The sequence below is a fragment of the Chelonia mydas genome, chromosome 8, assembly GCF_015237465.2.
Source record: "Chelonia mydas isolate rCheMyd1 chromosome 8, rCheMyd1.pri.v2, whole genome shotgun sequence".
NCBI classification, from domain to species: domain Eukaryota; kingdom Metazoa; phylum Chordata; order Testudines; family Cheloniidae; genus Chelonia; species Chelonia mydas.
The window spans coordinates 102367763-102378993 of NC_057854.1; the positions used below are offsets into that span (position 1 = coordinate 102367763).

Sequence of the window (11231 nt, forward strand, 5' to 3'; positions counted from 1 at the left end):
ATTTACTGCCCCGGTCCTTTCAGGGGCGGCAGGGGCATTGGCTTAGCAGTGCTAGCAGGCCCGCCACCAGCTCGAATGCAAGAGGGTGCCCCACAGGCGGCTGCCTGCGCCCCTCGATCCTGATCTGCGGCCCCTCCTACCCTGGGCTCCCCCACGCAGCTCCACCGAGCCATCTCCGTCCTGACCCGCAGCCTCCCCTCTGTTGTTTCAGTCCTGAGACGCTCTCCCACCAGCTCTCCCGGTGGATCTCGTTCTTGCTCAGCATCACACTTGCTGTTCTCGACCTGCACCCTGACCCACGGCCCCCTCTGCGGTTCCAGTCTTGGACCTTGTCTCAGCAGACTGGGTGGTGTCATCTTTTGTCACCCCCATGGATGGTTCCAGCCAGGCAGCATCTGTCTCCCAGTGCGTCTCTCTGGGCCTGAGTGAGAGGTGTGGGGTGTTGCTTTCAGATGGATGGAGCACTTCTCTCTGCAAGCCTTTCCCGACGCTGTCCCTCTGTTCAACGTCGTCGTGGCTTTCTGTTCACTTCCCCCCACCCCGTGCTCAGGTCTGCAGTGCTGGTTCGGGAGATTGCCCCTCAGCTTGCTGGAAACGAAGGCCTGGAGCTGAATACAAATGAGGAGATCTCTGCTTGGATCAAAGAGAGACTGACCAGGACGATGGACAGCAGCCCTCAGCCTTTCAACCTTACCTATGTCTCTCGATACCTCCCTACATACGGCATCAAGGTAAACAGCAGATGGGTATAGTGAAACCTACTGGCTAATGCCTGTGTGTGGGCCTGTCCTCTTCCAGGTGAAATAAGAAATACTTGACTGTGTATCATTGGCCCTCTACCAGTCATGGATAGCGGAGAGCTTCCTGTGTCTTTGAGCAGGAGGGTCTGAGTTCTCTCTCTGTTGTTGCCATGAAGTCCTAGCTGGCCACAGATTTGGTGCAATAGTAAGTTCAGTAGAACCTCAGAGTTACGCACACCTGGGGAATGGACGTTATTCGTAACTCTGAACAAAACGTTCTGGTTCTTTCAAAAGTTTACAGCTGAACATTGACTTAATGCAGCTTTGAAACTTTGCTAGGCAGAAGGAAAATGCTGCTTTGAACTAAATTTAAACTAAACAAGCACAGAAAGAGTTTCCTTAGCTTGTCAAATCTTTTTTTAACTTTCCCTTTGTTTTTTAGTATTTTACCTTTAACACAGCACTGGTCTGTATTTGCCCTTTTTTGTCTCTGCTGCTGCCTGGTTGTGTACTCCCGGTTCCAAATGAGGTGTGTGGTTGATGGGTCGGTTTGTAACTCTGAGGTTCTGCTGTGGCTGTGACTTAAAAACATAGCACCTGAGGCAGCAGTAAATGTTTCACGGTTGCATGTTGTCCATCTGCGCTCCCCAGTTACTGCCTGAGTGGAAGGATTTGAGCCTCAGAAAAATTGAGGAACTGGCCATGTATTTTCCTTGTCCTGCAGCCAAACTACCAGTCCGTCAGTAGACATTGCACCATGCGAGTGCATTGATTTAGTGCTTACTTAGGGAATCACACTCTCCCATCCAAGTACTGAACTGATGTTGCTTAGCTTGTGAGAGCTGACGGAAGTGATCAGCCCTGTCTTTTGGATAAGATGTAAAACCAGGGTGCTGATCACTTGGGGGAGTTGAAGAGCCCATGGCAATTTTGCAAGATTAGAGGGGTAAACCCCAAAATTCTAACTCAGGTAGTTGTATGCTGCCTACCTGAATTCCCCTGCAGGTCCAATTGCATATCATAGTCTTAACTGAGTGTATCGTGTCCTAGTGGACATTGGAATTGGGCTTATAAACAGAGAGGTTGGTGCTGAGATCAGGATTGTTTTGCGGGTGTTTCTCAGGAGGAGAACAGGTGTTGGGCCCCACCTAGGTAATGGAATGTGGAGGAGCTTGTTCTCCTGGCACCTGGGGAGAGTGTGACCACTATCCCTGCAAAGGGTTTCGTTCCACACCCTGCTGCCTTTGTGTAGGTTCCACATGGGGCTAGGATGGAGCTGGTCCCGGGTGATACGCAGACACACACTGCACACACCCTGCTCTGGGGCCCCGCCGCTTTCTAGAGAATTTAAGATTTTATTATCCTCCTCCCCCCCCCACAAAAAAAAAATTTTTTTTTTTCCAGTGTCTTTAACGAGTCCACTTCTGGTCACTCTAGCACAGAGGTGGGCAAACTACGGCCCACGGGACCGTCCTGCCCGGACCTCGAGCTCCCAGCCGGGAAGGCTCACCCCCTGTCCCTCCCCTGCTGTGGCCCCTCCCCCACTGTCGCCCCCCCTCCGCAGCTACGCCGCCACGCGGGCAATGCGGCTGGCTCCGGCTGGGCAGCATGGCTGCCAGACCTGCCGCTCTGAGCGGCATGGTAAGGAGGCGGGGAGCGGGGTTAGATAAGGGGAAGGGGGTCCCAGGAAGGGGTGGGGTCCTGGGGGGCCTGTCAGGGGGTGGGGGTGTGGATTGGGGTTGGGGCAATCAGGGGATGGGGGGGTTGGATGGGGGTGGGATCCTGGGGGCCGGGGGTCTCGGGAGGGGGTAGTCAGGGGACAAGGAGGGGGGGCGGTTGGATGGATCGGGGGTTCTGAGGGGGGCAGTCAGGGGGCAGGAAGTGGGAGGAGGCGGATAGGGGGCAGGGGCCAGGCTGTTTGGGGAGGCACAGCCTTCCCTACCCGGCCCTCCGTACCGTTTCGCAACCCCGAAAAGTTTGGCCACCCCTGCTCTAGCGAAACCATCCAATTGTTCCGGAATTGACAGTACAGCTTGAGGGGTGTTTCCCTTCCACTTCCCCCCGCCAGACTCCTGGTTTTGTGCGGCAGTTCTGACCATCCAGTCGTGGCATGCAGCTGTATTAGTTCGTCCACAAACAGTCTCTTGATTACAAATGTCCCTGGCAGTTGATCTCTTTGCTCACGGTTGTTCCAGTTTGCAGTGGATGGTGCCAAGAACCTACCCTGGTCTGGTTTGACAGTGGCTCATTTCTGCTTCAATCCCCCTGGGGCCTTTTATTTTGGGAGACCCTGGCTAAAATACGATCGTCCTGTCTTTGTGGAGGAGCTTGACCTTGACAGCTACCAGCAGTGGCCTGTGTGGCTGGATGGATTCAAGGTATTGCTTTCTGCAGGTGCTTCTCATTTACATAGGAACCCATAGGGTGGGTTGAGATAGTTCGGGGGTGGCCAGCCTGAGAAGGAGCCAGAATTTACCAATGAACATTGCCAAAGAGCCCCAGTAATACGTCAGCAGCCCCCCCACCCCCAGCACCTCCACCTCCCACGCTGCACCTGCCGATCAGCTGATCAGCTGTTTCGTGGTGTGCAGGAGGCTCTGGAGGAGGAGCGAGGGCACGGCAGGCTCAGGTGAGGGGGTGGGAAGGGGTGCACGGGGTGCAGGGCCTGGGGCAGAGCCGGGGTGGAGCAGGGAGCACCCCCCGGCACACTGGAAAGTTGGCGCCTGTAGCTCCAGCCGCAGAGCCGGTGCCTAGACAAGGAGCCGCATGTTAACGTCTGAGGCGCCGCATGGGGCTCCGGAGCCCAGGTTGGCCACCGCTGAGATAGCTGGTTGTCCTGGTACAATGCAGCTGGCGAGGCTCTAAGCCCACCTGCAACTTAACATCTTAACTATACGTTACAACATAGTCCACATTAAAACGCTGCCTTGCTCTCAGAGAGAACCTGGAGATACAGGCTTTGAAGGGCACTAGACTCGGTCCCTGTCAGACCAAGGGGCCTGGTGTGAACTCCAAAGCAAGGGCAGAGGATCCTGATTTTGCAGATAGGGCAGACGGAAGCCGAGCAGTCACATAGTGAGTCAGAATCCACGCTGCCAGCTGCTCAAGCCACTGGTCCATTAGGTTATGCATTGAAGTGTTTTGTTTTAATGAAGTGGTAGCTTCCCCCTCTGCCCACGAAATGGTCTCCAGTTTCTTGATCAGTTTTTAGTTTTCCACAGCTAATGTTTTGTTTCCTTCCAGTCCTTTCCCCAGAGGATTTACAATGAGTATCTAACGGTGATTATCCACCTGCACGAAGTCCTGGTGAACCCTGAGCCAGACACTCCGGGCAAAAAGGCAGCCCCCAGACCAGTGCAGAGAGGAATCATGAGGAAAGAGGGCGAAAGGCAGCGCTATGCATTGGGGAGTGAAGCATGGGCTGCTCTCCAAGTGTTCTCTAGTGGCTACTGCAACACTGATGTTTATCAGCTGCCCCTGTACCAGGGGGCTCCCAGCCAGGTACAGACCAGTTCTCATCAGAGACCCAATGGCGTTCAAATGCAGCTCTCCCGTGTGCCCTCCTGCTTTTCTGTAGCACCTTGGGGATGACAAGTGCTGCGCAGAGAGAAGGGTTCCTTTCCTCTTCCCTGGCTGCTCAGGGTCCCTTATTACTCAGCATCATCGGCTCAAGTGCCCTAGTCTTTAAGGATTATTATTAGTCATGTTTATTACAGTCATGCCCAAGGACCAGCCAAGAGTGGGACCCCACTGGGCGTTGCAGAGACACAAAGCAGCAGACAGTCCCTGTCCTGAAGAGCTCACACTCTAAGGATACATCTACACAGGGATGATAAACCCACAGCTGGCAGGGTCCCCGCCTCACAGGGCCCCAAAACTCAGGCACCAGCCTGAGCCCAAAGGTCTAGACAGCAATTTTTCAGGCCAGCTGACCTGGGCCGGCTGTGGATTTTTATCCCGGTGTCGACATACCCTAGTAGCCGACACGGGGAGGGGGTGTAACACATGCCGAGCCAACAGGGTGATGACAACAAAGGGTATGTTAGTGCCACGGGGTTTTGGAGTGAGGGGGCGGGGGTTAATTTGGAGGAGATCAGCTAAATGGAAAGAGACGTGATGTTAAGTGAAGGGGACAGGGCAGGTGGGGCACATATGGGTGTGACACTGAGGTGAAACACTTGTGAAACAGCCGATCAGCACAGGGCAGAGAAAGTCCCGTCTCAGAAGTTCTCTGGCCAAAGGTCCCATCTTTGGCTGCTCCCTGCCCACTGGACGCCTCTTGTGCTACCATTGGGGAAAATGACGGGGGTGGGGAGGGAGGCAACACGTTGCAGTTGCAGCTGTGGGTGCAGACTACTAGTTCTTCAGCTAAGTGTGGGTGTTGCTCATGTTCCAACAGAACATTGTGTCCGCCTTATCCCAGGGGCCGTGCGCCAGCGTTACGCAGGGGCTGGCAAACAGGAAAGTGGTGAGTAAATCATGCCACGCCTGTGCACTGTGTTTTTAATCACTGTGTAATAGCGAGAGGAGTCTACAGTGTTAAGGCTGGGATGAAAAATGACCCCTCCTGACCCGCCACACTGCACGGTCAAATTCCCCTGGATGTCAATAGGGTCAGAACGAGGGCCTTAGAGGAGTAAAAATCGTGTTAGTCCTGCAGAGCTAATGGAGCTCGGCATGAGCCAGCTGGCTTCTTTTCCGCTCCAGGCCTCAGCACTGTCCTGTGCGTGCCAGCTGCACAATAGAACTGTTCCCCGCTGGACAGGCACGGCAGACCCGTCTGTGCTCAGCTCGAGGTTGAATTTTGTAGTGCAGGCAAGTAGAAAACTCATCTTTAGCTCTCTGGAGTGAAAGCATCAAGACTAAATGTTACCTCACCCATCCTGCAGAGCCCTTACCCTGAAACATGAGTATTATTGTCAAACTGCTCATGATCTTGGAGGAATCAAGGGCCTCCCTCCACTTGCCCTCCCAAGTGGTTTTAGTGTAGTATGCGGTTTAGCCCCACTTGGCAAAGTGTAAAAAAAAAAAAAAAAAAAAAAAAAAAAAAGTATTTCTTCTGTAGGTCAGAAGCTGTTTCCCTTTAATCTTTCCTCCAACACTGAACTTTATCCTGGTCTGATGTCTATTGATGCGCCAGTCTGTTTGCAAGTACAACACAGATACACGTCCGCCTTGGGCCAAATGCTTCTAGGCTTGTCCCAAATTTGAATGCTTTTTATGCCTCATATCTATAGAGAAACACGGTTTCCGAACGGTACTAATTACGTACAAAAAGTCTGATGGGGCACTTTAAGAGGTACCAATGAGTTGAGCATAGACATCCTTCTTAAATTCCTGCATAATATGCAGCCGAGCCAGGAGTCCCATGCCAGAACTTTGATGGAGCCCTGCACTGCCTTCCACTTCATGTCACTCACAGCTGTGTAAAATGCTGTTCGGGGGCTGCCAGGAGAGTGCTGATTTAGTGACATTTTATACCTACTTTGCACAAGTGTTGTAACCGCCTTTAGCAAATCACAATGGATTTCCCTGGGTGCAACTGCTTTGGTGCAGAGCCTAAAGTATTAGGCCACTGTGTCTGTCCAGGTCAACCTAGTGCAGCGCTTGTAACTATCAGGAGTGCAAAGAGAAGATTTTTGAGAGTGCAGAATCCATAACCAGGCCAAGTCATTCCCCTCGTCAGTGTCACAGTGAGATCAGCTAAGGGTTTTTTTTTGTGTTTTAAAAATCTGACTCCAATTGTGGGTGCTCTTCAGTTATTCCCAAACACCAGGCTGACAGGTGTTCTCCATCTCACAGATTCAGTTGGTAAGAGGGGCATCTGTGGTTGTCCGTATAGCAGATGGTAGGCGGGATGAAGAACTTAGCCTGCCCCACAAACAGGTGAGCACTATGATGCGATGGTGTTAGTGGAGGGGTACAGGTGTCCTCCTTTGAAAGGAAACTGGCACTTGGCCATAGGGTTTCCTCACCTTTGATACTATCAATGAACATAAGGAGACAGACCCTGCTTGTGTAGAAATTTATCCAGGAAACCAGGGTACCACCACTTTGGGGAGCATGTGCCAAGCAATGTTTAATGCTCACAGGTGGTCAGGAAACCCATTTTAGGTCTTATCTAAAGAACATGATTGCTAACAACACGTCACTGCCCAGTAGCACTGCTCTAATTGCTCAGTATCTGCAAGAAGAGCGGTGCTTACAGAATCGGCACCAGCATGGGAACACTGATGGAGGGGATTAGTTGTGGATTTTATTGAAGAGGGAGTACAGGTGGGTTCCCACACTAGTGGCCAAGTTATTCACATTGCAGGTTCTAAGCAGACAGCCACAACTCACCCCTACTAATGGCAGTGGCATGCACATGAAGGAATAGACCCCACTACTTCACAATATCTGACTCCAATGGAAGGTACTTGCTACAAAAGCTGCAAGTGCTGGTTATTGCAGGACATCTATAGGGCGTGTCAATAGCAGAGTGAAAAAAATAGACTGAAGGGAACTTCCACAAGGTTGTTTACTACACATCCTGTAATGTTCGAAGGGTAATTACCTCTACTTTCACCTAACGGAGGGAGGGAGGACTGTGGCTAAAGTGCATATAACCTGGGAGCCTGAACACCCAAGTTTTACTGTCTCACACACTATGACTTTAAAAATCACTTGAGGTCTGATTATCCCTCCTCCCCTTCTATCAGTAATAGGGAGGTAGAGGAATTTTGGGGTGTGTGTGTGTGTGTGTGTGTGTATCTATATAGCTAAATGGAGGGTGAAATTAAAGTATAAAGTGGAAGAATTTCTTGCTGTATTATGCTTGGTCCTTAACTTGACTAGCCCCCCATCAGCAGGCTTCCGGAGGGAAGAGTTGATTGACAATGCCTAGAAAAAAAGTCAGACTTCCTGTAAAGGGACCAGGCTTTTGAAGGGAGGGAACACCTTGCATTCCTATTTAAATAATTTAATGAGTTTGTATACATATACATCTGTCTGGCTAGAGTTTTCTAGTTAGAAGTAAACACTGAACCTTAGTTTCCAAGACAGTACCGTTGAGATCCAGCACCACTGACTGTTTGGGACTCTTAGATTAACAAGGTTATAGGTACCTCATCACTACCCCAGGAAGACACTGTTTTACATGTACCTGAGCAGTGTTTCTAAACAACCGGTCACTGGAGCAGTGCTGGTGCATAAGATCTCCCTGACTGAGTTTAGAAAGCAAGCCAGTCCCTGCTATCAAAAATATTCAAAAACACTGCACAACTGAAGTAATCTTTTAAGAGTCCCCACTGTGTTAACCTTCTATTTTTTAACCTCAGGGCATCAATCAGTCCTACCTCCCCATGGAAGGCATAGAGTTCTACAAGAAGGAGCCTGGTGGTGCTAAAGTTACAGATCTAATGCCACAGAAGGCAGAAACCCAGCAAGAGGTAAGAAAGCTATGTTAACTGTATTAACCAACTTGATTTCCTTCTTTGACAATCTAATTGATTTGGTGGATGGGGGAAGGCAGTGGACATAATATACCTGCACTTCAGCAAGGCTTTTGACACACTCCCCCGCCATTCTCATAAGCAAGCTGGAGAAATGCAGGCTTGGTAGAACTACATTAAATAGATCCATAATTGGTTAAACAACCACACACAAAGAGTAACTATTGGAATGATGTCCACATTGGAAACAGGTCGCAAGTAGGGTTCCACATGAATCTGTTGGGTGTCTGGTGGTAGTTAACATTTTTATTAATGATCAGCACAGTCTCTTACCATGTTCAGATCACATCTGCAGATGACAGAGGTGGTGGTGGTGGTTGGGGGGGGTTACAAACTCTTTGGAGGATAGAGCTAAAATTCAAAGGCAGCTTGATAAATTGGAGAACTAGGCTATAGCCAACAGAATGACATTCAGCAAAGACAAATGTAAGGCCTGGTCTACACTAGGTTGGGGGGCAGGGGTGGGGAGAAATCTAAGTTATTCATGTAGCTGGAGTTGCATAACTTAAAATAGATTCACCCCCAACCCTCCCCAGTGTAGACCAGGCCTTTGATTGCTTAAATTATTTGCTCCATTATCTTTCCAGGTACAGATGTTAAGATGACCGGTCTGCAATTCCCTATGTTGTCCTTATTTCCCTTTTTATAGATTGGCACTATATTTGTCCTTTTCCAGTCATCTGGAATCTCTCCTGTTTTCAATGACTTTTCAAAGGTAATTGCTAATGTTGCCCCCCCCCCAAAAAAAAAGCAGCAAACATCATTCTGGGCTGTATTAGCAGGAGTGTTGTGAGTAAGACTGCAAAGTAATTCTTCCACTCTACTCCACACTGATTAGGCCTCAACTGGAGTATTGTCCAGTTCTGGAAAGATATGGACAAAGTGGAGAAAGTCCAGAGAAGAGCAACAAAAATTATTAAAGGTCTAGAAAATGAATTGAGGGAAGATTGGAAAAATTGGCTTTGTTTAAGCTGGAAAAGACGACAGAGGGGAGATAAGTTTTCAAGTACCCAAAAGGTTGAGGAGGGAGAAAAAAAAAAGTTCTTAACCTGTGAGGATAGAACAAGTAGTAATGGACTTAAATTGCAGGAAGGGAGGTTTAGGTTGGACATTAGGAAGAACTTCCTGTCGGTGTGGTTAAGCACTGGAACAAATTGCCTAGGGAGGTTGTAGAATCTCCATTATTGTCTAACCTGCTCTTAAAAATCTCCAAACATGTGTCAGGCACGGTCTAGATAATCCTTAGTCCTGAGAACTGGACTAGATGACCTCCTGAGGTCCCTTCCAGTTCTATGATACACTGAATGTGGAATAACTGGCTTGACAGCACCACTGCTGAGAAGAATCAGTCATGGTAGACCAACCTGAGTCATCAATGCACTGCTGTTGTGAAAAACACACATCCAACATTTCAATTTTGGGTTGATTTAAGAGAAGCATAGCATACAAGTGACAGTACCACTCTATTCAGCCCTGGTCAGGCCCCAATTAGAATACTGTGTCTAACTTTGGTCACTGCTGTACAAAAAGGATGTAGGGGAACTGGAAAGGACCTGAGGTGAGTGACAAAGATGATAAAAGGTATGTAATCCAAGCCATATCAGGGAAGGCTGAAGGAACTGGGTAGGTTTAGTTTGGTATAAGGGGGAGGCACATGATTATCTTCAACTACTTGAAAGGCTGCCATAACGATGGAGAAAAATTGTTCTCTTGCCACAGAGGGCAGGACAAGAGGCAGTGGGTTCAAACTACAGCACAGCACATTTAGATTAAGTCTTAAGAAAAACTTCCTAGTTGTAAGAACAGCTGGACAATGGAACAAACTGCCTTAGGGAAGGTGTGGAAGCTCCTTCAGTGGAGGTTTTCAACAAGATGCTGGATAATTATCCAAGACAGATGGCTGAGACAAATCCTACATCTTGGCAAGGGGTTAGACTAGAGGTAGAGTTACATAATTTGTGGTCCTTCTCACCCTATAGTTTTATTAACTGACAAAACTAAACCTACACTTGTGTTTGTAACATCACATTCTCTTACTTGCAGAATGGAGACAGACTCCCTTCTTCTCACATCTACTCAATCTGCACCAGGGGTTCCCCCAACTTTTAGTTCCCATGAGTAATTTATAATCTGGTTGCTTTTCACGAAGAGGACAAGATATGAAGTGCACCACTAATATTTCACAACAGGACACAATGATTTAAAATTAGATTAAAAATATACTACACATTTGCTGCCAAGTTTTAAAGAAAGTCAGACCACTGAACTGGGAGAAGCTCCTGGAGCCAGAAGTTGTTGAAGTGCAATAACCAGTTTTTGACAGCAGTAGCCTCTTCAAGTGCAGAGAGAATCATTTCAGTGACTAGTTAGTTCATTTAAAGTTAAGAAATCAATGAGTTGAAAAAACTAGGAAACTTGTTTTCTCCTTTTAGTCTATGCATAAAAACTAGAGAATGATCTCAGAGGACATTAATGAATTGAGCTGATTCTGGTTATTACAGCTAACCTTTAATTTAATAAACTGGTTTACTATAAATTGATAAGACCTTAAATATTATGAACAGTTAAAGCTTCTTTAAATAATAGAAATACCATTTTAGAATGGTGTTAATTTGCATTTCCATCCAACTAAGAAAGGCCTCATTCACCATTTAGTAAAGTAAGAATCAAAATGTTTTGCTTTTCCGATCCTTTCTTGTAGTAAAGAACCCAACTCTAGAGGTATCCTGTGCCTTTTTAAACATTATGTTTTGTCTCTATCTAGAGGGACAGCTGTAACTCTACAGACTGTTAACAGAATTATTGCCTCCGTTTTCTCCTTATTTCAGGCCCAGCTGTTAATTCTAGATCAAATCTAATGTTCCAAGAAGAAGATAGTTGACTTTCTAAAATCAGCCAAGCAAGACCCCTGTGACATGCCGTTTACTTCATTGCAGTCTCCAAGTAGCTGGGTAAAGGTCCTTGGGACATTTCGTTCACAATACTATAGAGATGAGAA

General features: G+C 48.1%; 1 protein-coding gene across 4 annotated transcripts in view; it reads left to right on the top strand.

Moving 5' to 3' along the window:
* CCDC17 (coiled-coil domain containing 17) overlaps positions 1 to 11231 on the top strand; it is a 45314-nt gene that overhangs the window by 26879 nt on the left and 7204 nt on the right. Inside the window, exons 26-32 of one of the 4 annotated variants that reach the window (XM_043521607.1) lie at positions 551 to 731; positions 2936 to 3118; positions 3984 to 4241; positions 5140 to 5208; positions 6543 to 6626; positions 8060 to 8170; positions 11062 to 11184. In XM_043521607.1, coding sequence (XP_043377542.1) covers positions 551 to 731; positions 2936 to 3118; positions 3984 to 4241; positions 5140 to 5208; positions 6543 to 6626; positions 8060 to 8170; positions 11062 to 11091 — 916 coding nt within the window. In that variant the 3' untranslated portion in view covers positions 11092 to 11184. The other 3 variants (XM_043521606.1, XM_043521609.1, XM_043521608.1) reach the window with 3 other exon arrangements.